This window comes from Orbicella franksi, chromosome 13 (assembly GCF_964199315.1).
Source record: "Orbicella franksi chromosome 13, jaOrbFran1.1, whole genome shotgun sequence".
NCBI lineage: Eukaryota > Metazoa > Cnidaria > Anthozoa > Scleractinia > Merulinidae > Orbicella > Orbicella franksi.
In genome coordinates, this window is record NC_138157.1 from 6,781,438 (window position 1) to 6,806,351 (window position 24,914).

The 24,914-nt window shown below is 39.6% G+C and overlaps 1 protein-coding gene across 2 annotated transcripts; it reads left to right on the top strand.

Annotated features, from left to right (window-relative positions):
- Nucleotides 1–4,904: 4,904 nt before the first annotated feature.
- Nucleotides 4,905–17,307, top strand: LOC145465776 (uncharacterized). Of its 2 annotated transcripts, none has more exons than XM_081449532.1 (3): nucleotides 4,905–5,232; nucleotides 9,046–9,518; nucleotides 13,937–17,307. In XM_081449532.1, exons 2-3 carry the CDS (start codon nucleotides 9,274–9,276, stop codon nucleotides 17,235–17,237), a joined length of 3,546 nt encoding a protein of 1,181 aa, XP_081305658.1. In that variant the 5' UTR covers nucleotides 4,905–5,232; nucleotides 9,046–9,273; the 3' UTR covers nucleotides 17,238–17,307. The 2 variants fall into 2 exon arrangements, with proteins under 2 accessions (XP_081305658.1, XP_081305659.1); XM_081449533.1 differs by lacking the exon at nucleotides 4,905–5,232 and adding an exon at nucleotides 8,754–8,850.
- The last annotated feature ends 7,607 nt before the right edge of the window (nucleotides 17,308–24,914 follow it).

Here is a 24,914-nt window from a genome sequence, read left to right on the forward strand (position 1 = left end):
CTATTCACTTGACTCTGAAGATGACTTCCGCTCAAGTTGTCGAAACGTCAGTCACCAACAACAGTTCTTTTCAGAACTACACTCACCCAGACGATCACACTATACGAACTACTGATGCTCCTGGGTTCAAACCATCTACTATATAAATAAACAAATAATTCATCATTAAGTAATTACATGTTTATTGCGCATTTCCAGTGGTTTCCTTCGAGCCCGACCTTCTTTCCATTAATAGTTAGGAAGGCTGGGACAGCACTATTCTAACAAAATAATAACTCAGAACCAACAAGAAACATACAGTTGTTTACTGGGTCAAAATATGACGACAACGTAGCAAAAAGCCGCCAATAAACAATCAAAATTGATTAAATCAAAACGGGGGACCATAACTTGAAACAAATGTCTTAGATAAAAGTATTGAAAAGGTGGAACCATGAAGGTCATCAGATCCCTAATGCAAAAATTCCTATTTTCCAAACATGACAAACTACTTGTTCCTTTAAATCTTAAATTTTCCTCCACATCAATAACTAACTGTTAACAAATTATTTTCTAAAATTAATGTTTACGTATACACCATGCAATTGCAATTTGCCTATTGCATTCCTTAGTACACGAGTCGAGTGAACAGTATAGTGCTGTGCTATCAGTTCCCGCCATTCCAGACCAGCGGTTGCGAGGCAAACTCTAATCCAGCCCTTGAGAGCTTTCTGTTATCTTGCAGCGGTCTTGGGCTGTTTATATAACTTACATCAGATAATTCTAAGCAAACCTCTTGTAACTCAATACTTTGCAAACAAAAGGTTTTGTTTTCTCAACAATAAATACGAAGCTTTTTACTAGCCCAAGTGATAATCCATTTCAGAGTCGCCCGCTTCGCCAAACGTTGCAGCCCGCCGGCGCCTTTGCCAGTTGGCTTTAAAAACAAAGAGAGTGAAAGGCAGTGGCAATAACTGGAGGAACGGAGGTAGGTGTTTAACGCTAGAACAATTATAGGTAGATCTAATGGACTGTGTCTTGTAATCGCGCCATAACAGAGGAAAAGAGGGCAATCGATAAACGGACTACAGGTTGGAGCTCACCTCGCCCGAAGCTCCTAACTTTGCTGGTCTTTGCTCGGCACTCCGTCTCGTGGATAACACTGAGTGGAAAGGCGAGTGTATCCAGAACATTAACCAAAATTTTACAACAGTTTTCGAATAATACCGTGCACCCTTCGAAGAACTTAAAAGGTTGCTTTCTAATAATTGTGATTTGTGTATGTCAGGAAGAAATTTGCTGAGATAAAGATCGAACCTGTCCTTTATCACGCCACGGATTGCTCAATCCTTCCCGGGCAATCCTTTTCTCAAATGCAAGTAATGTTTAGTTTCAGTTTTCGTTGAAACACTGAGTATTTTGTTACAAGCACCGATGAATGGTCGGTCAGCTACCAAGGTGATCAACTTAAACTCCGATTTCAAAGACGTGTTTTTATCGTGTCTGAGTCGATTTATTTTAATCTCATCCATGTTATTCTTATCCAACAGACTAAACACTCGACAAAAGGTGGGGAGAGGTCTTGAAGAAACAAAGCCTTTTCTTATTTTGCGGCTGCCAGGAGCTTTAATCATCAAGGCTCTTGCGGCTGTTTATTTATTGAGGTAAAATATTTTTTTCTTTTAACCTTTCATGATCGTCAAAATATCAGTCGCTGTTTCTTCAGATCTTTTCACTGTTTCTGACGCCATCTTATTTTTGGATTGGAGCAAACACGGCAAAAATTACAGTAAATGCGTGGGGAAAATGAAGAATTTAGTGTCTAACAACTCGCCGAAAATTTGAGTTCTGAAGTATTTGTGAATTAAAACTAAATTTTCTAGTCTAGGGAAAAATTTTTCTGATCAAATTTGAAGGAAATATACCCTCGCTAGAAAAGCCACAATTAAAGTTTTAACTTTTTTATACAGTTATCTGTAAAAATGAGTCGCATTTCGCGAGGAAATTTAGAGACATTTGTTTGAAAAGTTAAAAGTGCAATTCCTCACCTCACAGCAAATCTATGGTCTTCAAATTTAATAGTAAAAATCCTTCTTTAGCGTATCTGTTCCTCAGTAACTCATAAATACCCAGAACGTCAATCACTTATTGAGCATCAAACTTTCCCATACATTTACTGCAACTTTTGATGCGTTTGCCTCCAAGCAAGATGGCGTCAGAAACCGTGAAAAGGTCTATTCTTGTCCAAGTCACAGTTTTCGGTCGCCCACCAGACCCACCAGAGAGTTATCTCTGCATTCCAAATCCTGTGAAACGAACCGCACGAAAAGACAGACATAACTGTGTACTGGTTGGCAGCATAACACTAACTGTGTTGGCAGGTTACCACGAAATTCTTTAAAAAAAGAAGTATAATTGTTTGTGACTATAATCTCCGGAAGTCCTCAACTATGGGTTAACACGCGAGACTAATTTGCTGCTAACTTGTCAGTAACACACGGTTAGCTCAGCATTAGCGCAACGGAAAAGAAATCTCATGGAATTCTAACTATAATCTTTTCGTGGGGAGTAATATTTTGATGTTCTATAAAGCCTGAGTTCTCTTCCCATTCCCGCCGCCAAGAAAGAACTTTGAGATCTCACGGTGCCTCTCACGGTGGCTTGCGAATTTTTTTGATGCGGAGATCCGTGAAGCGCGTCGAAGAGTCTATGAACTGAAAGTCTAGGTATGATGCTGAGTAAATTTCTTGAATAGAGAAAGTGAAAAAGTCTGCTTCTTTTGGATTCAGCGTTAGGTTAAGAATTTTTAAAAATGTTTTTGATCTATTTTGTGATGTTTCACAAAAAGGCCTTTGTCTCTAAAATTAAAAGTAACAGCAAACTTGAAATATCGTGACCAAGTTTCCGCCCTACGCTCCCTTAGTAGGTCTGTGTCACGCTATTCAAAATGGAGACTCTGCTGGCAACCTCGACAGAATGAGTCCGTCTTTGTTTTGAAGGCGAACATAGTGGCAATAATTGCCATGGTTTTTAATGTTAGATTCTTGAGAAAACTTCGATCTAGTGAAGGGATCAATCTCGAAGAATTTACAGACCTCTCTCAAGGGAAGAACCTTAACCACAAACCTTCCTCCCCATCTTTGATCCATTTGTACTTTTTTCGAATGACAAGCATGCTTGGTATGTCACGCTAACAAGATAAAAGGTAAAATTCACATCGGTTTTTTTATTTTTCATGACTCCTTGGAATACTTCAGGTGCCTGAAATTTACATTATCTAAAAAGCTACTAAGCTGATTAAAAATAGTTTTTTCCTTGTTATTGCAAAGAATTGCGAAGAAAAACTAACTGAAAAGGACGAATTGTCAACCTCTATTGTGTTCATACACTCAGTACAATCAGTGTTTCCCGAGGCACTGGATAATTTTATGTATAAGTGGCCATACTAATTACATTAGTGATTTCAACATATCGACGCCTCCAGGAGATGTCGTAATTAGTAACTGATGTAAATAGTTGATATGGAAAGCTTTTCTTAAATGCCCTTTTATGCTGCAGGCCAACACTCGACAAAGAATTTTTTACGGCACTTAAAGGCTGGCGATTAGAACTGCAGAGGGGTTTCCTAAGATACAAGCTGAGCCGATACTTTAAAAACAAAGGTAAAATTTAACATAGTTGGTGAGTTAGATTTACTGTGCTGGTCGCTAACTGAAAAGGGCAGTCGCCATCAAATTGGTGTTTACATTAACACGATATAAACATTCGGGTGTGAAACACGTCATATCAGAAGATACAAGTGTCTCAGACACGCACGTTTAAAATGAATCAGTAATGTTGTCTCATCTTCTTTTTTTGGCAAATTTGCAGGGCTATTTCAATCAACTTTAAGCCCGCTTAGTTACAACTTCTAAAGGCAAAAGTGTTTGCACCGTTTGTGAAATTCTCAGTTTTATCTATTTTATGAGACTCAAATGTCGATCCTTCCCATTGTTCATAGCCGCAAGCGAGGTCAGGCAGACTCAGAAATATTTTTAGGTGCTAGCTATGATCTTTATGTCTGTAGAAAGAAACGTTCGGAAACTGCTTAGCTTCAGCGCATAGATTTTCGCGCCTTGTTACAGCTTGACCTCAAGCCAAATTCTGACGAAAGCGGCTATTATCCTTTCCGTATTGGGTACAGTTTCACTATAACCGCATAAAAGGTGATCTCACGGACAAAAAAGGTGGATATACATGCTATCGAATCATCTCTCCGCCCGGCCTGCTTTCTTTTACTTTCTTTTTAGTCTCCGGATTTTTTGTTACCATGGTTACAGTCATACGACACACCAGTTGACTAGTCGCTACTACGTGTTCTCAACCAGAGTTCACTGGTTTTCAAAGTTCTTTTATTTGACCTTCATACAGCTGAAGATGATAACACTTCAGTTAGCCTACAACAGAAGAGCAAAGTTAATTTTTATAATTATTCGTTTTATTGAAGTCGCCAGTTGTGTCCTCAGGGTCTGAAAACCTTCCATTGTTTGCCAAACAATTCCGTCTTCTTTGAGAGCTCTATGTCCATGAGGATCTTGATGGCACTCGAAAACTATTAAAAGGCCACTAATAAGAAAAGAAGATTATTTCTTTCCTCACTATTCTGGTCACAAGTATATCTGATTTACTTGTGCAGCTCGAACAACCATACAGCTGAGTTTGCAACGTTCTTCGTTTGAACTAGTGCACAGTCCAGAACTTTTAGTTTGACTTCTTTTTACTCAGTGTGTATACATCACAAACTATCACCGCAGTTTTTAGGAGAAATTCCCTACTATGATATCAGGTTGCACAAGAAGATGTAAGAGCCCTCTTTTCAGTATCACGAAATCAGAAAAAACATCTAACTACTAAGCAATCGTTCGCGGCGACTGACAGTATGGTTCGAGAATTGCTACATCTCTAACGAAAACAACGTTCCTCAGTCACTTTTCGATCACATTACAAAAGTCCGAACGGCAAAGCCGAGCCGCCCCTGCCCTTGGCCAGGCGCTTGGCCCTAGTTCCTCGAGACCAGCTGACCACAGGAAAATCATTAGTAAAAGATGAGGGATTTAATTGTCTATAAGTGATCTTGAAGACACTCTGTCGCCCATGCTTTTTTAATAATTGTCACGAAGTGCTCCACATAACCTGTGTTACGTGTTCAAGATGAAAGATTAAGGTTCTTTCCGCGACCTATTGCCTTTACCAAGAAGTAAAACATATGAACAGGTAAGTCCATGAGTTTGGACATGAATTCTGATGTACGGGACCGAAACAGGTGTCTTTGATGTCAATTTTCCCTGATCTTTTGTTTTACTGGCCTCACACTATAGCTCGCATGGATTTAGCCTTCGCACGTTCTGTAGTTTCTTTGTTCGCAGGATTAACTCTTTATTGTTGTTCCGGATTAAGAACGATTTTAATTGCCTTTGAAAGGGAACGACAAAGGGCGGTTTACGTGCTGCAAATCTTGGTTTTATCACTTCAACGTAACGGCAGTTCAAGATGGCTTATTGATGGTTTCAAACTGTGTTTGTAATGGCTATTCTATATGGGTTTCAAAATCACCTCGATTCAGTCCTGTAGGCAAACTACAAGATTTTACAGTTTGTCAGAAATTCCATGTGACTCTTGAAAATAAAAAAGATTCTGCCGCTTTAGTTTCCATTGTCATAGGTGTATGAGTGAGTATACATGTGTTTTTAATATTTTTACGGATTACTAGACTCGCTCAAATGGTATATTACTTCTAGTTACCCTTCATCCTTCAATTTTTTTGCGGTCTTTAGTTTCCTTTGTCCATTAAATGCGGATTACTAAAAGTCGAAGAAACTGTTGTTTAATTACTTTCAAGCTTAAATCGGAAAGAAAACTTTTATAAAAAAATCGCATTTCATGTCCTGTACTGAGCTGAGCGAAAATTCATGTTGTATTCAGAGCAATTTTAGTGAGATTCAATGGTTATCAGCCTGTTTAACACTGTCCGGTACTCAGGAAGAGTCAAAATTTCCAGCCTGAAACACTGACGTTTTCCTCGCATAGCTTAGCATTTGTATTCATAGCGTCTTGTCTAAGCCGTCTGCCCAAGAGGCGTTATTCATTACACGAATATAAATAACAAACCCTGAACTATCTTGCAGTTCTTCAAATATTTTTGTTCACTCGCCAAACATTTACCGCAAGTTTATCGCGAAATGTTTCATTAAGCACGCGAGGGCCGACTTCTCACACCATGGGGCATGATTCATCGAATTAGCTTCTTTGGTGTCGATGCACTTCTTTTTGAAAGTTTTCTTCAGAGCCTTGACACCCCGACCAAGATTTGAAAATTAATGCTTGCTGATTTATAGCCAGAAGCGAAAGAAAGCTACGAAAAAGTCCTTCAATGCTCCAGGTAGCTTGATATTATGCGAAGCTTTAGATACTATTATTATTTACGGACAATTAAACTAAGCTGATAAACAATCTACTACAGGGAAATAAGTTTAAAGTTATATCCAAACAGCAAGGAAAGGCTTTTAAATTTATATGTTTCCATGCGGGAGGTCGCTTGACCACAAAGAACTGAGTACTTTTAGTATATATTTTCCTCTTTTATTTCGTTTCTTGTTTTACCTCCATAGAGGGTGTCTGATTATTAGATAGGTGGCTTCATTGTGTAGTAAACTTCTAGAAAGACCCTGGGCAATGCGGATAAAAAAAAAAAGAGACTGCGGTGTCGACCGTATGGTGGATATGAAGAGATATTGATCAAAGTTCCGAGTGATTTTTTTCAGTTAAAATCATGATCTTTGATGGAGTTTTGCGAACAATGGAACTGTATATTCTGAAGCTACTCAAACGCAAGATAAACAAAAAACAATATTGATAGAATTCCATATTACTATTAGCTGTCGTGATGTGTATTTAAAATGAAATAAATTACAAAGTTAGGTGGCTGTTTTATGAGATTTCTGTTTGCATTTCTACATAACCGGAGTTGGACAGGTCTTCGACAACTTTTCATGCCCACAAAAGAAAAAAGAAAGCATTCGGTTCATCAGAACTGGCCCTTATATTCAGTGATCCTACTACAACACACGTTTGTACTTTTCTAGTTATTCTTGGCTTTCCATTAAATGGAAACTCCGTCAGACCTAAAAGCAAGAATGTTTTTAAACGTATTTCATTCTCATTCTCATAGTAGAGAATCCTCTTAGAAAACTAGTTAGTGCGATGCTATTAATTCAACTTTTAGAACCAAAGTAGAGGTTGCATGTTTACGTTAGTTGGAAAACCAGAACTTCAGCTTCTTTTATTGTTATACTAGCTAACAATGGTCTCTTTACACGGAAAGCACTCGACCGTTTAATCGTCGCGAGTATAATACGATAACGCCGCGGCACGTGGCAGAAACACTAGAAAACACAATAATTTTGGACGTAATCCCCTTTTATAAGTATTGTCTCTTGTCTTGCTTGATTGCTAACTCGCAGACCACATACCAGCCTATTTCGCAAGTTTCTTGTACCACGTGGTGGTCGATAAATTTTTAATGCCGGGACAGTTTGCGGCCAAACTAACATGGAGCCCAATTCATCTGGTCTCCATTACTTTACGTCCAATTTATTAGCAGTTAATCGCTATCCAGGAGCGGAATGCGATTTCATGACAGTTCCACCGAAAGGTAAATTTTCCACTGAGACGAGCATAAATCGAATAACGAATGGAAGACAATTAAGCCCAAGTCGTTATTGAATAATGTTATTACGCTGACAGAAATGGGTTATTAACCTATTGTTTCAAAATACCCTAAGCACGATTTAATTGGCAGTCCATGAATCGCTTGGGCAAATAAATGTAGTTTCTTAATTACTAAGAGTAGATGAAACAAGAATGTCAAAATATTGAACGCAGATCTGTCACCTGTCCGTAGAAATGTGAATTTGTTTTACATTACCTGGTCGCAACGCAGTGGGTTATATTATAACTAGGCAAACGTTGCCCCAAAACTAATATCGTAGGCGAGATTCATTCGAAGAACAAACGAGGGAATTCCGAAATCGCCTCGTGATCGCCAAGTTAATCCGCGACTTTCTTGATCAAAACTGCGTTTTCCATTTGTGCAGCAATTACTTATCGCAAGAAGAGGACTTTTCTCTGCGCCAACAATTTCTTTCATCTATCGCCCAAAAACGAGACAGAAACAGGAATCATTTTAATTAATCGCGGAGGGGAAACCGAGAAAGATCTCCTTGCTTTCGTAAATTTTTCGAAACGTAGGAACAATGGCGAAAGCTGGTCTCTTTTCTCGATCTCTTTATGTTCAACGAAAGGTCCCTGTTTGATTCGCTTTGTTCCCCTGTTCTAAGGCGATGTTGCCATCAACAGATACTCTCTAAGTCTACTAACCATGAATCGATTCCCCTCCATATACCCTAAAAAATTAATAAGAAACACTACAGTCTGGACAATTAGCAAAATCAAGAGCGGAAAAAGTGTTCCAACTGGCTCGCTTCTCGTTGTTTAACGACTTGTTTCAATATTTTCCTGTGCTGTCATAGCCCAGATATTAGGTCGCCTTGTCAAGGATTGTGAACGGATACGCAAGTATCAAAAAACACACACTTGTTTCGAATGTGACAATTACTGGGTATTCTAGTCCAATTAGCATCGAGGATGCCCACAATTCTTGTCCTTCTGGTCAATTGATTTAGTAATTATTCATACGTAAAACGTCAGCTTTGGAGAAAGTTGGATAAAATTTCCGAAAGCGGACTACCAGACGATGAATCTATTTTTGTATCGGGTGCGATGCATTCTTCTACAGTGGTAAACTCTTCGTATCGGCCTGGTCAGGCGAACACGGTAATTGTCAACAGGCTGTCCTCATTGCCTGAGCTTTTTGCATAGATCAATAAACCGGGCTAACTGGGATAATTAATTTTGAAAGGGACAAATGGAATGAGTGTTCCTCTCTTTGTAACTGGGTGAGATTAAACGTACAATATGCTTTGTTATAACTGCGCTGTATAATTTCTTTTTATTTTTATTTTTTCTCAGCCCGGGGACATGCTGGCTCGGGCGTAGCGATCAAAGGACTCTCATTATCTCGCAAACATTGTTTAGCGATAGAAGGAAAGGCTGCTAGATGGTATAAATAAGGATGCCAGCTCGGGAGGCAGTGAGGTCAGTCGAGGCGGTTTAGACACAACCTGAGCAGCTGCTGTTCATGTTGATGTGTAGAGCAGAAAGGAATTGGGTCGCACGTTCACAAGGCACCCACGCAAAATGTTTACAGTCGCATCATTCGGTTTGTTATTTCTGGCGCTGATTGCTTCGTATGTATACGGTGAATCAAACACAACCTTCGATGGGTCCACCTACGTCACTTACTCGTACAGCGGAGAGCCGCGAACGTTTCCAGACGACATCGTTGTTTTGTTTAAAACGATCAAACCTTCTGGAGTGCTCTTCCACGCGACCAGTAGCGGAGGCGACTTCATAACACTTGAGCTCCTGCGTGGAAAGATCAGGTACGTAAGCCTGTTAGGTTCAGTTGTTTCTTCTTATCTCAGTTTACATCTTCGCCTGTTCTCTCTGTGAAGTGGGATGTTGATTATTATTCTTTCTTATTTTAAAAGCAAGGGTAAAATTTGCCAACTGTCTTTGGAAACTGTTCAATGGGGGATCATGACTTACGTCTGTCACGGGCGCACAAGTGTTTTTATTGAACGGCGCCTGTTTTAAGAAAGAAGCAGACTAGCCGCATAAGCCTCTCCTTTATCTTTTTATAGGCAAGAGGCTCCATTTTATGCAGGTTATAATTATTGGTAATATTTGGTCGAATTTGTGCAAGCTCACGCTGAGAAATTGTAAAAAGAAAATGAAATTATTCTGATAAAAAAGGATAAAATATTTAGCTAAAAATTTTAATAACTCCGCCTTATCGGAGATCAGAAGACTATCACTGAAAGAACTCGCGCACACATACGTGGTAAATCAATTTTTCCCCTTTATGCCTATTCAGTAGGGTTTGCACAGAAAAATCGCGATTGTTAGAGAACCCGGCATGATCATTCTCTGTTTGTTGGGAGCTCTGACCCTTTAAATTCAATTTATAAAAGTTCGGTTTCCAAAAAACTTTATTTAGAAGCCTGCGTACTCGGCTGATGAAGAGTTTTACGGTTTGCCGGAAGGAGATCCGATTTCATTACTTTTGATTATTTTGTCGTGGAATCGAATTTCATTTGATGTTTAAGCTTTCCGTTTACTTTATTTACGTCAGTTTGTAAGCTGTAAAATCAAAAACGTCTCACTAGTAAGTCTTGATAATTTGTTTTTTGTGGCTTTTCCGTAAGTGCTCCCCTCTGCGAGTTGCCCTCCGTATATCCAGAATTTCTTCAACCGTTACTTTCTTCGATGGAGTTCTTTTTCAAAACCTACATATTTGGCCCATATTTACGAAATCGCTACAGTCGCCGTTTCAACATTGTGACAAAAATTGTTTCACCATGAGGCTAATTACTGAAAAAGATGAATTGTATGCACTCGAAGAAATCTACCTTTCGTTGCACCTGCACCAAGTTCGGAGTGCGCAGGCGCAGTGCAGTTAGGACATCATGAAATATTTATATGGACCGTCCTGTGCGCTAAGCGTAAGTCAGAGAGCAATGGACGTTTACGATCAGAGATAAACATGTCATAAAAGTCTGCTTTAAAAAGAAATAGTGCTAATCGCTCTTCGCAATGCATAAATTATGACAGACTGTCTCGCAAGTACGTTAAATTTGAATAAATGAGATGTTATCGAGGATTTCATTCATTTCTATTATACAACAATTAAGTCTACTGATCTACAAACGTTTCGTAATGTTTAGATGTAAATTAAACTGAAACATGAAAGCAATTTTGTGTTAAGTTACCGGCCCGACAAAATGACGTCTTTTTCTCGGTTTGTTTGACTGGATATATCGTAGTGTATTGTTTACAAGTGTGTTTTTCGTCTTTGGTTAAAAGTGTAGATCCATGAAATGAAAGTGCAAGTGTTAGGTTTCATTTATTGGCTCGCGATTCAGTATGCGGTTTACGAATAGTATTTATATTAATACTTTTCATCACTGGCGTACGTGACCCACTGCACAAGGTTTTAACTGCTGCAAAAGTTTACCGATAAATTTTCAAAAAAGAACGAATAAAGGTAACTTTTCTCCAGCCTGTTCAAGTAATCCGGCTGTAGTTTAGGAAGCCACTAATACGCACTTTGTCGAAACTGATTTTGTCATAAGAATGTTTCCAATCGGCTTTATTATTCGGTTAATGATGTTTGATTTGATTGAAGCATACAAATGCATTATTCATGTTGAAAGAAATACGCAAATCTCAGTCATCTCGGCAATTAAACCTAGGTTCTCCTGGCTGACTTACTAGTCTAAAATATTCGGCTCCAGCGTACTCGAAGCGGAATGGCAAACCGAATGATCAAAAATAGAATATCTTGTCTTTTACATCAAATCACTGTCACAAAATTTTTTTTCAGTTTTGGTAACCCCTATTCCTTTTTTCTATCCATTTATACACTGCTTAGTCCGACAGTACATAACTGTGAATGCACGGTTGCTACATGTCTCAGTCATGCCAACGGATATAGCATTAAATTGTCTTCGAATTGTTAAAATAAAGCTATCGAAGACTTGACTCCTAACGTACCCGCAGTTTAAATTTTGTTATGATTTTCATTACGGAACTGAGGGAAAATTTATCCTTCTTTAACAATCTTTTCACGGTATTTACACCTCCCAAACGAACTGGTACCTGATTGGTACCATTTTCTTTGTGGTTGTATGATATCCGGTTTTCGATCTGTGATAAATCTCAGTACCCCGGTGTCGTAAATTATTATTAATGCTACGATATATAAATCTGTAAATCGGAAAATCGCACCAGTTGCTATAAATTAAAAGGTAATTTTCGTCAGCACGTGTTTCATTTTCAAAGATGCATGCCTCATTATCACTAATCAATTTCTAATGCAGAGGAGGGGACGTTTCCGAATCAAAAATTTTTTTTAATATGCATGCATTTCCAGAAAAGATTGAAGCGATACCGCTAACCGGGTATTTCTTTATTCATGAGTTTCTACAATTGATAAGAATGTTTGTTCTGGTGATTGTTTATGAATAAATTCGGGAAGCTGAAATGTAAATAATTACTGAGCATGGAAAAACGGATAACACTGACCCCTCCCCCCAAATAATCTGATAAGCAAATTAACTTAGCTGTAGATTTTGCTGTTAAACTTGGAGGTGCTTTAACTTCGAAAAGTAAAAGCGGAAAATAATGATTTACCATGAAAACATGATTGATCATCGCAGTTATGCATATAACTTAAGCAGTTGTGCAATTTAAGCCTGAAAAAAAAAAAAAAAAAAAATGCAGGCCTGAACGGGATTCGAACCCATGACCTCTACGATACCGGTGCTGTACTCTACCTACTGAGCTATCAAGCCAACTGGGAGCTGGTCTCTTTGTGAGTTTGTGATATACCCGTAGATGGTGAAGAATACAAGTGAATATAAAAAGATCATATATTTGAAGTGCGGAGAAGATATGAAGACGTGATTGATCATCGCAGTTAGGCACACAACTTAAGCAGTCGTGAAATTAAAGCCTGCAAAAAATTACTATGTTAGTGTACTGAAGTTATAAAAATGGAATCATGATGAATTACACAAGCACAAGGCTGCGATAAAAAGTTTCTTCTTTTACAAATTTTTTGCTCGTGTCTTGAAAGAATCGCTTGGTGCCGTAAGAGCTTTTCGTGTTCGGTCAAGGTGCTTCGTCAAAATTTTGGTCAAAATTGTTTCACTGCTCGGCCAAAAGTGGAGCCAAGTCATGTGATAGTATCCCTTATTATCGTGTCCAAATTCTCAATTAGCTAATCGGACGCCGTGTCTGCTGTCCTGATGTCGTGCGATATCAAGTCACTGACCTGATATGGTTTCGATATCATGGTAACTTGGCCAAACTTGGATACGGTAAATATCTAATCGTACCTTTGTTTGGTACGCTTCGGCGGCATGTCTGACTCGTTTGGTCTCGCCATGGTTCGTATTTTGGAGAGAAGTAGGGTAAAAATTTCTGATTATAAACCTCATACTAGTACTGTAGGGTTTGCAGTGCAACATACGTATAAGAACGTCTGAATTTTGTATACCAATATATATATATACCTCAATATGTCATGGATGTCTGCTGAGAAGTCAGTATCAAGTGTTTCTAATTTGAGTCAATAAGTGAATTATTGACCCTTACAAGCTCACCGAACATATATAAAACAAGTGTGAACTAATCATTTATTTATCATTATTGTTTAACTTAAGTTCAAAATAACATATTTGATTTTAATACTTCACTATATTGTTTCAATCGTTCTAAAAGAACACTTGTGTAAAGGCTAGTGGTTTCTTTTTTTCTTCTTGCATTAAGAATCTTTTCCAATTTTTAAGGCTGTAGCGACTCTTATATATATGGTGCTCATTTGGCAAAATTTCAGTTTAAAGGTTCTTAACCGCAGTTCTTATATGTGGGTATCACGGCAAACAACCGTTATGTGTCAAGAGGACTACTAATCTTAATACAGTTAGACAGATATTAGAACGGTTTTCATTAAAATGTCGAAACGTAATTGTTTTGCATTACTACGCCGCACAATTGGCCCAAAAATCTCTCGCCGCTTTCTCATTCAATCAGAAGTAAAACCAAAACGAATCGTGAGTCCCTCTCACCCGTTTTCCCGCGCTTTGCGTCAGCCACAAGTATTGGCTTCAAGTTTTGATTGGCTCACTGTATTGTTTGTGTCCTTTGTCATCGGCTAGAGTGATGACTTTGGTTTTGGTTTTACGAAACTCAATTGAAAACCGCTCTAATCTTTTAACATCTTTCATCCGTCTAGATTTTCGATGCTTGTGAGGGGTGTGGCCAATCTGTTTAGCAAAAGCTTCTTTGGAAAATCGGATCTGGCGGATAATGAGTGGCATCAAACTCAAATAAAAAGAGGAAGCAGTACCACACTAATCTTTTACATTGACATCTTGAAGTATCCGATTAACGTTCCCGGATTTTATTCCAAGCGTTACGCACATCAGATGTTTTATCTAGGCGGTGTTGACAATAGCTATGCGCAGTCAAGACATCCTCGTTTCAGGACAAATCCCTTTCTCAGATTTGAAGGTTGCCTTGACGACAACTTCGTAAAGGTTAACGGTCTAAAGCTTCTTTATTTGGCCAGAAGAGGAAATGCAACTGTACATGGGAAAAAGATTTCTAGCTGTAACGCTACCCCTGGAGGGTACAGTCCAATTACCTTTCCAAAACCTGAGTCCTTTATAAAAATTAATGCTGATAACAAGAACACTGCCAAGTACAGCTTCAAATTCCGCACATACAACTCTAACGGAATTTTGTTAATTCAAAGAATAACAAAAAGTAACGGCGCTGAAATTTTCATTTCACTGGATTCTGGCAAGATCAAAGTGGAAGTGAGTTTTGCGAGTAAATCAACTCCTGTGACACTGATCGGTGGGTCGGCCCTTGACGACGGAATGTGGCATCATGTTGCTGTTAATATCAGTATACAAAATGTCAGGCTTGAAGTGGACTCTGAATTGCTTTCCCAAAGCCAACGTTCCCTGGGCACGTTTCTCAGCAGTTCCGAGGTCTTTATTGGAGCAAGTGACAAAGGTAGGCCTGGTTTTATAGGATGTATTCGCGACCTTATCGTACAGGGACAAAAAATCAACTTTACAACTGTTACATACAAATCTCAGGTTAAGATATCCGAGTGCAGCCTTCACGACCTCTGTGTACCTAACCCGTGTCAAAACGGCGGCAGATGCTCACAGCGTTATAACCAAACCTCTTGCCACTGCTCGGAGACTGATTTCGAGGGTGAAAAATGCGAGAAGCCTTCGTTTTTCATGCAGACATGCGCTGATTGGTGGGCAGCTGGTAAAACAAGTAACGGATATTACAAGGTAAACCCGCGCAGTTCGGACACTTTTTTAGTTTACTGCAACATGACCAACGTAGATGGACCTTCCACCGTTATTTTTCACGCTCAAGACAGAAAACCCATCATTGCTGCTCAAAACAAGGTCGACGACAAATCTTATCGCCACGAAATTTCCTATGAGAACTCCAACGAGCAGAACATCAAAGATCTCATAGCAACAAGCACGCACTGTAGACAATATCTTGAATACAACTGCTACAACTCAGTCCTTTTTGATTCACCCAACTCATTCAATCTTGAGTCGGGTCGCGGAGCACGCTGGGTGTCACGCGACGGAAAGACACAGGATTACTGGTCAGGTGCCTCGCGTGGCAGTATGAAATGCGCATGCGGGATGAACGGAACATGCGTAGACAGTTCCAAGGTGTGTAATTGTGATACCGTTAACAATACCTGGCACGTGGATGGTGGATATTTGACGGACTCAAGAAGTCTGCCCGTGAAAACATTGCTATTTAGCGTTGATGGAACTAGCGTTAGATCTAATTATGTCCTCGGCAGTCTTGAATGTTATGGCTCAGACACTAAAAGAACCTCAACAACTAACTTTCCAGTGACCGAAACGTCACCAAAGTCTCCAAGCACTAAATCCACTATAACGACAAGTGGGAAACAAACCGGTAAAAAACAAGACGGGACATTAACTCCTACTCACCCTAGTGGAAATGGTAAGCCTACCACAAATATTTCCAGTTCTTCAGAAACACGCACCCAAGCCACAGTCACACCAACGAACAACTCAGACCCGCCAGGCATTGTAGTCATCGAATCACCACGAAAATATATCACCATACGTGAAAACGCCAATCAAGAACTTGTGCTAATCATACTGAGTGTCATACTAGCCGTCTTCATCATTGCAATCGTCGTTCTTCTTATAAAACAGAACTTATTTTTTCCTTGCAAGTGTTTACAAGCGCCTTTGTATCACGATGTGCGCCATATGGACACCATTGAGTTGGGTCCACCGAGCCCAATGTACGGGGAGACTGAACCCGAGCCGATTCTTCAGTTCGAGGCTAGTCCTTACCCAGCTAGGAATTTCGATATTGGAATGCACGACTGTCATATTTCGTCATCGCCAGAGCTCTACAGTGATGCCGAGACCGACAGGCTTGATATTAGCATTGGTAGCTCTTCGTTGAACTCAGAAAATGCTGAAATGGATAAAGACGTCCCTGAGAAAACAATTGAATACGAAGACCTTGACCTTGGCCTCATCGATGTAGTCACCAGCTTTCCCGCGCCAAAACAGCTCAGCACAGAGCAGCAGATTAGGAAACTGAAAGAAGTTATCTTTGACGTCCTGTCCGCCTCCGGTGACGTCAGAGCTAATTATAACGACAAGAAAGAAAGCCATGTAGGTGCTATCAATCAAGATAGAAATCCACGCAACACCACGCAAAGCGAATCAGCCGTAAAGGTTGACCAATCATCACAGCTAGCAGCAAATGGACAATTTGTAGATTCGGACAACGACTCTACCGCTACAATTTCAGAATTAGACTCAGATCACGAACCCTTCGACGTAGATCAGTGTACAAAAAATAACTGCTGCGCTGAAGAGGAGGATACGGAAACGGAGGCGTGCGATGAATCGTCTAAAGAAAGTACTCTCAAGACATGGGAAACTACAGGAAACAAAGAAATCAACCGCGGCAACTGGCGCTCGTCTGATCCTCATGATAATTATCTTTCTTTAGATGTAAATCACCTGGAACATGATACTCTCCAAAGGCAGCCATTCAGTGGAGTGAATTTGAATGGCCACAGTTACAATGAACAAAATTCGTGTGACAAAGATTCAAGGTCTCCACGGAAGGAGAAACAACTTCCCGCTAACTGCGATGGAAGAAATCGTGAACTGAGGCCACTAAAGGAAGACAAACGCAAGCACAGCTCGCCGCGTGCACGCTTATTTTCCCGCCAAAAAAGCGAAGAGGAGGCGCTGCTGTCCTCGACGCAAGCCGGTGGACTGGAGAGAGCCAGTCGCTTTTCAGATAGCGATCAAAGTCATTATAGCGGCATTTCAAATGCATCCTGCCGGCAAGGACATCAGCAACAGTCTGCTTCAGCTAGCAAAAACCAGTCTGAAAATCAATTTAAAGATCGCAATAACGTCAGTGTTAAGGTCATTCCACTGAAGCAATCGCATTCGCAGAAATATGAAACTGAACTTTAGCTTTTATAACATTGCTACACTGCTGAAAATTCTATAGTCTATAAATGTATTGAATTTTTACAACAACTCAGTGGAATACATTGTATACTAGACCAGACTTTTTGCGATTAACATCAAAAGATTTTCAAAAAAGGATGTATATAAATCTATTAAACTGGTAAGATTATAATAAAATAAATTTTAATAAAGTAGTCTATATACAGAAGCTTGTTTATTTACAATCATAAACTAAAAGGTCATTGGTATTGTAAAATTTAGACGTAAAAGTACTCGAGAAATCGTTTGTTAAAAAAGTTTTATAAAGTAAAGTTTCGTTTAAAGTGAAATAAATACTTAAATGTGAATAACCCTTGCGTGGCATTCAAGATCCCTGACATGATCCCGACTTTTCGAATCTCTAAGGGAAAGTTCGAGTACGAGTCGGCTAGTTCGAGAAATCGAACGAGGGTAAAATTATAGTGTTCAGCTGAGGGGGAGAGAAACGAAGTTTGTTGGAGTTTTAGAAGAAACAAAACACAAACCGCGGTGATAAACATGGAACCAAAACGCATGTTAAACAAAGTTAATTTCCTTGACGTTTCGTATGTACAACATACATCTTCAGAAGTGACCGTTAACTAGATTACAATCGACATTTAAACGCGAAGAAAAAGAAAAAGACTGGTATCTAATAATATATAACAAGACTAATAGTTAATAACAAACGGATGAGTCTGCGGGAGAGTTCAGCCACAGTTTTTAAGTTATTTTGGCCGCGTACAAAATTACCTTGAATCAGTAAAGGAAACCTGAAAATTGTACTATTTACTAAGATAGAGAAAGGATGGTTAAGGATGGAGAAGATACATTGACAAGGAGTATAAACGACACACTTGAAAAATGTAGGCTAGACTTTCCAAAATGCGCGAACTGTGACGTAGCACCTTTAACTCAGTCAGGAAAATCGAAATGATTGTCAACGACAACGACAGTTTCCGGGACTTGAAGCCGGTGATAAATTTTCTAGTTTTTGTCGTCAATCTATACAAGCAATTTATCTTGGGATAATTTTCGTCAAATTGGGATCGAGAAAAAAAAGAAGTACTTTTAGGCAAGAGAGGAAATAAAGATGTTTTCCATACCGTACTGCGCAGTCTCGGCATCCTAATGTTTATAAACATTATAAGGTCTCACTCGATGGACTGCGAATCGATGTTCGTTTCGAACCTTATCTTTCAGGCCTTTCAAATTTTTTTTCCAACGACTTCATTGATTTTTACAGTTGCGAAGTTGTTTCATCAAGTGATACGAGAAAGAACGAAGCATCGAGATTCGCATCCATAATAACGGCCGCGGCCGCACTATAAGAGTTAACCGGGTTATTTCTAATTAATCAATTACGGTTAAGCGGGGTTCCCGAGAAACCATGATGCGGCCGCTAATTTCGGCAGTTCACTGAACTTAAACTGGGTTAAAGGTTACCATGGAGATTAATTGAAGAACAATAGATTTTTAACCGACTTAGGTTAATTTTTAACTACCTTTCTGCCTGGTTTAACCCAGTGAAGTGTCAGTCATCACGGTCTCTGTGTGTGAGATGTTGTTCCTGAACATGGCGAGTGGTAACAACAGCTCGAAGGAGTTATATTACAAAAGCGGGTTTCAAGTTTTTTTCCTAATATGCTTCGCCGGCTATACCATATAAGTCAAGTTTGCAAGGAGCGTTCGGACCTGAACCATGGCCTAACCGGGAAGCGCTCATTCACAATGTTAAGTGCAGTGCATTTTCCAAACGTAACAGCTGTGGAGCAATAGCTTTTCCCAGTTCCTAGACAACATAATCCGCACTTCTCTATCAATATACTATAGCGATGCTCGGAGGCGACTGTTTCTTTTTGTCATAAATGGAGAAAGCATACGCAAACCGCGTGAAAGGACTCGATATGTTCATTCGAAGGTGCTCTCTATAAAAGCTCGGGTATAAAAGTCATGCATGGTGGGATTCCTGGTGATTTCCCCAAACCATCGCCGATTTCTCGGATAGAGTCAAATTCGAGGACGATTCATTCGACGGCGGTGAAAAACACTCTGACGTCCATGCAAAATCAACATCATGTTCGAATGAACTGTCTTGGAAATTTGTGTATTTTAACCAGGTTTCTAAAAATTAAACCCAGTTAACTCTCTTAGTGCGGCCGCAGCCATTAGCCGGTTGACATGAAACTTTGAATTTACCTCATGTAAGTAGTTTACTTGTGATGTCTTACATGAAACATAACAAAAAACGTAAGCAAACTCTCGAGAGTGCGCAGTACGGACTGGAAATCTTCTTCAAGGAGACTGAACTGAGTGATCTTTTCCACGAAACAGTAGAAAACAAGATCAAGCCCAATCATGCAGCATTTATGTCACACCAAGTCAGGCGCCGTCCACACAATGTCGGAGGAATTTGAAAATGGAGGTCTCGCTCTAAAAATGCATCAATTCAGCGGTCATCTTGGATTTGTGTTTGAAGAAAACTCGGTCAGGGAAATCATATGATTACCGTGACGTCATCGCTTTTGAAAAGCTCCGTCCAATAACAAAAACCCGGCGTTTTCAAATTCTTCCATTTTGAGGAGCGTTTTCGAAAAGCTCCAATTTCTTGACGGATTAGTGTGGACGATAGGCCTAACCGTAGACTGCAAAACAGTCGTATTTTTTTGCGAATGCGGGCGACGGTCAATATTCGAACGAAAGGTCTGAAGCGAATGTAAAAACGGCGAGGGAGAATGGGCGTGTGAGCGGGTGTGTGAGGCTACGGGCGTGTGAGGCTCGCGCGCTTCACAAGCGAGGATCGCGCTTACGGCGCTTCGCGCCTTCCGAAAACGTCCAAAAACGACTGTTTCAGTTTGCAGTCTAGCCTAACCGTAGAAATAAAGCCGCATTTACAAAACTCTTCGACGCTGCCTTATTCTAGCCTACGAGTAAGCTCTCACGCGCTGGGGCACGAGCAAGCCGGAAGCCGCGAAAGACGATTCGGCAATAGACCATTTTACAGTTGTCTGCTCAGTAACCTGGCCTTTGTATGACAGCGAGGCTAGAGTTGGCCTTGTTTTAATACAGACCTCACTGCTTTTGTTGTGTAAAACAAGTTGTTCTGATGCTAACTAGGTGCATTTACATGACAAAAACAGTGAGGTCTGTATCAAAACAAGGTCAACTCTAGCCTCGTTGCCATACAAAGGCCAGGTCACTGAGCAGACAACTGTAAAATGGTCTATTAAGCGAATAGGCTTCGCCTTCGCTCTGAAACTTCTTGTATGAAGGGAACCTCTGTTGATGTTACGATGTGAATAAAACAGCTTTGTAATCATAACGCTTGAGATTTTGCCACGGCTTCCCGGGTGCGAAAACCTTCCGGGACCTTCGAGAAACGGGCCCCTGGTGTCAGGGAAAATGAAGGAGAAACCGTCAAAATAGCACAGAATTTGGCAACTAACAAATCTGAAGTTAAGGTTAACAGTAATCCTAGATTAATTTAATCTAGCTTAAGCAACTAAGCTCAGTTATGGACCAATTCATTTATAACAGCGGCAACGACATACGTACGAAAAAAAGTTTTATTTGTGACTAACTACAACGTTTTGACAATGCACGGTGAAGAAGGCGCGCCTGTGCTGATTCGTTTTCGTTGCTCTGGCTCTTACTTGCTGGTTTGCTGACTAAAAGGTCAATGCTAAGAGAAAAAAAAATATGGAATTTCTTCGCTAGTTTTTTTTTTCCAACGACTCAGTGTCGGAAAGCTTAGCAACAAGAACTTGCTGCTAAACTCGACGAAATTTTTAAAATTTCTAAAATGCAGCTGAACACGTCATGTTAGTAACGCGCGATTTAGAGTTATGGGTAAATAGCTTAATTTCGACCAATTACAGATCCCACAGTAACTTGGAATGATGCCCTTGCATCGACGGCAGCTGTCGACGAATGATGGGATAATTTAATGGTTCCTTAGCATCAACTGGTCACATACATATGGTACAAAAGTCCGCCGCAATGGAAACGCCTCCGATCCAGAACTAAGCGCCTTCATCGGTCAAAGCTTCGTAGCTCTGACGAGGGGCTCATGCTCGAAACGTCAGCTTCAAACTCGCTAGGGCGGTTAATTTCCCGGCTTTATCTACTTGAAGGTGATAAATAGCTAAATGTTTTACTTGCTCACCGACGTAGTCTAACAGTTTCACGCTTAGAAACTAATACCTTAGCTGACTTTTTCTTTGTTTCGGAAGTTTCAGTGAGTTGCTTGTCACCCAGTATTTTGGATTTTGTGCTACGAGCCCGGTTCTTCACGGGAAATGGCCTATTTCTGATTCAGCTCATTCATTCTAGAGTGTCAGTTCAGCTCATTTACTCCAGGGTGACCGACTGATGAATGAAATACAATTTCATGTGAGCATATGAAAGTATGAAGCTCGTAGGACATGATGTATTTTGATTTCTGTACAATACAGACATAACAGGGGGTAATAAACTGAATGCAAATCGACGCAACCATTAAGTAAACTGCCAACGCGGAACTAATCACACCTTTTTAATAAAGGAAATATTGAAACCTTTAATTGAAACTTTTAATTGAAACTGACGAAACACGCTGGCGAAAGTATTCTTTACGATTCAAAGAAAACAAATGCAGCAACACAAGATAGAAATATCTATTTACCAGCTTGTGGAGACTAAACTCACAAGATCTCGCAATAATCAAAATTAAGACCAGGAAATCGACCCTGCCTGAATGTTTTCATGTTACCGTGTTACATTGACTGAGTTTAATTAGCACTTTTTTCTTAAAATTGCACTTCGATATTTGTCTCTCCTCCCTATTCAAAGCCTATTTGCTGTATGCTTCTCCCAAGTTTAGCCCTGAATGAGTTTTCACTGTGAATCAAGTGCGTTTTTCGTAAAATTTGAAAATAGACATGTTTTTATAGCTTTACAGATCATTAATCAAAACGATAACGAGTTGTTATTAAAAGTGGCCTCTGAATTCGAAGACAAAACACACAGGCCATGTGCGCTGACTTGTCAATACGTTGTTCAATGAAATGATTAAAACCTCAAAGATTTCATGTCGCAATCTGGCTGGTTCTTAGTAAAGCTCCGCGTTCGTCGATATCAGAAAACTTCAGTTCCAAAACGTCAACGTATATTAAGTTTCTTTGAGCTCTTAGCTACAGTAAATAAGTTAATAATCTTAGAGGAAAGTATAAAAGAAGACAGAAAAAAATTGAGACAGGTGTTGTTTGTGTTTTTAATAAGGAAGATGCTTTTAAAACTGTTATCACCTCAACCACCTTCAGCTTATTAGCAATGCTTAAAATAATGGACGGTTGAAAACGAATTATCAATCTTTGACCCGCAAAATAAGAGTTCAGCCCTCCTCCAAGTGCGAAACAACAATCTTCCCATGGACATAATTAGACTTCTTGGAAGGTCCTGAAAGGTTGCTTGCCCTTCGCGACACCTCAGTAGAACAGTGTTTTATTGCGTTCAAAAAGAAAACCTGAAAAACAAAGAGAACTAATTCAGGTGTTTGTTTAGGTAATGATAAATGTGTATATCGGAGGTTCGTTAGCGCGTTTCAATCATTTTCCGTTGAAAGGTGATTGTTTGCTTAATAGTCCTCTTTTAAGACGATTTGTTGTAATTGAATAGTGGTAACTGCATCCGACTGGCCTACAAATATATGCGCACATAAACGCTATAAGCTATTCATTCTGTTGAAACACTCACTAGACAACAAATAATACGTCTTCATAAAGAAAACTCGAAAAGTAGTTTCGAATTAGTCAAGCAAGGAATACTACAGTGCGGTCCCCTTCCAAGCAAGTCAGTGCTGTTGTTCGCGCCAGTCAGGGATCCGGAATGGAGTTAGATGCAACCAGGAAGCGAAACGGCCTTTGCGAGCTGTTTGTTTTGTTATCATTGGTGATAACTGTAAGAAGTGTGAATAGGGAGTTAAGCTTCCAAGGTAGCGGCTTTCACGTTTATTATATAACCGCTGGGAAGAGCCATGGAGACAGCAACGAAATCAAGTTGTGGTTTCGAACAAAACAGCTTGCTGGAATGTTGATGATGATTCAAAATGGCGGTGGTTCGCTCACGCTGATTGGGATATACGACGGAAAATTACGGTAAGTTAAGAATGTAATTATACTGTTATCTAAGTTCAGGAAATTGTCACGATTTTGTGTTCCTGGCGGTCCCTCGGTTGATGGAAATGCAAAGACAACACCCGTATCCGTATGTAGGGAAATCTTCTAGCTTGGGAGATTTGGCAGGCTCTTTAAGTCCATTATTCCAATAAAATTCGCTATCAACTTTAGCTCATTTTCTCGGATAGGCATTTTTTCAGCTAATGTTTGCATTCCTGTTTAGTTGCTAGTGACTCTTGGAAAGTTCACAGTTCGTAGTCACCGTTTTTCCGCTTGGCTGTCAAAGTACCAAATTTTCTCCCTAGCCTTCACCCACATACAGTTCGTGGAAAGAGGAATAAAAACGTATTGTTTCTTACACGTAGCGATTTTCCCTTCGCGATTAGTTCACACCTCCGAGGAACATTTTACTTTCGTCAGGAGCGTAAAGAAACTGGCGGCAAACTAACATTGCTCGCAGAATTTACCATGCTGGTTTGCTCGCAGTCTTCTACGGGCCGTGGAGCGTGCAATTTCGTTCAAGTCATTGAATTATTGCAGTAGGCATGCGTTTTTATCCCTAATTTATTCTTTTATCCTGCTTTCTATTTTAAAAGCAAACGAAGAGAATAAATTAGAGATAAAAAACACATGCCCAATGCACTAATTCTTGAAGCTCCGATTTGGCTCATTGCACGCTATGTTCCAATACAGATTTTTCACATCTTGGTAAAACAAAAAATAACTTCCCAAATACATGTAAATGCAGGACAGTTCTGGCTAGGCCATTCATAATAATTCATCCCATGCCGGCATTGTGTTATCCGCCCTTTGAACAACCTGGGCCAAAATAATACCTACACTTTTTCTCTTTTTTATAAGAATATACTTTATATGTATATCGAGACAGAAATTTGTCACTTATTTTAAGAATGAAACCGAGGGTAAGATTTTGAAAAGAATATAATTTTTGTGTTGAAAATTAATTTTGCAAGTACAATGCAGTTACAAGCTATTATATGTTTTTAACTAAACTATATAAAAATTTTTTCTTCCCTAAACGGCAAAACCAGCCAAAAAACACAAAACAGCACTATCTGTATGTTCGATCTAAAAACATGTTTTCAAGAAATTATTTGCGTCACATCAAGCTTTATTGCCTGCAGTCTGGCTCAAAAATCACTTCAACGCCATCAAAGTCATGATAGGACAGATAATCTGACGTTGTCTTTATCTCCCTGTAATCTAGGAATATGCCATGAATATTCACACCTAAAATCGGCAGAAAAATACGAATATTCAGCCTGGGCCGGAAAAACAATATTGTTATTAAAAAAGAGTGCATATGTATATGTCTATTCGGGTTGCTACGTTGGATCATTTCAAAGTTTTCCATACATTTTTCTCACCGTACAGTTCACTTTCCCTCGCTCCAACTTTGCCCACTCGGTCTATACGGTCCGGCTAAATATTTATATGTTGAAAACTAAAAACGCGATTTTACGCTTACTATAGCTCCATAACATTT

What these genes read in the sequence shown, in the direction of transcription:
- LOC145465776 (XM_081449532.1), top strand. Translation starts at nt 9,274, where the DNA reads ATGTTTACAGTCGCATCATTCGGTTTGTTATTTCTGGCGCTGATTGCT. An exon ending in CTCCTGCGTGGAAAGATCAG is followed by an intron (nt 9,519 to 13,936) that starts GTACGTAAGCCT and finishes TCATCCGTCTAG; the next exon opens with ATTTTCGATGCTTGTGAGGG.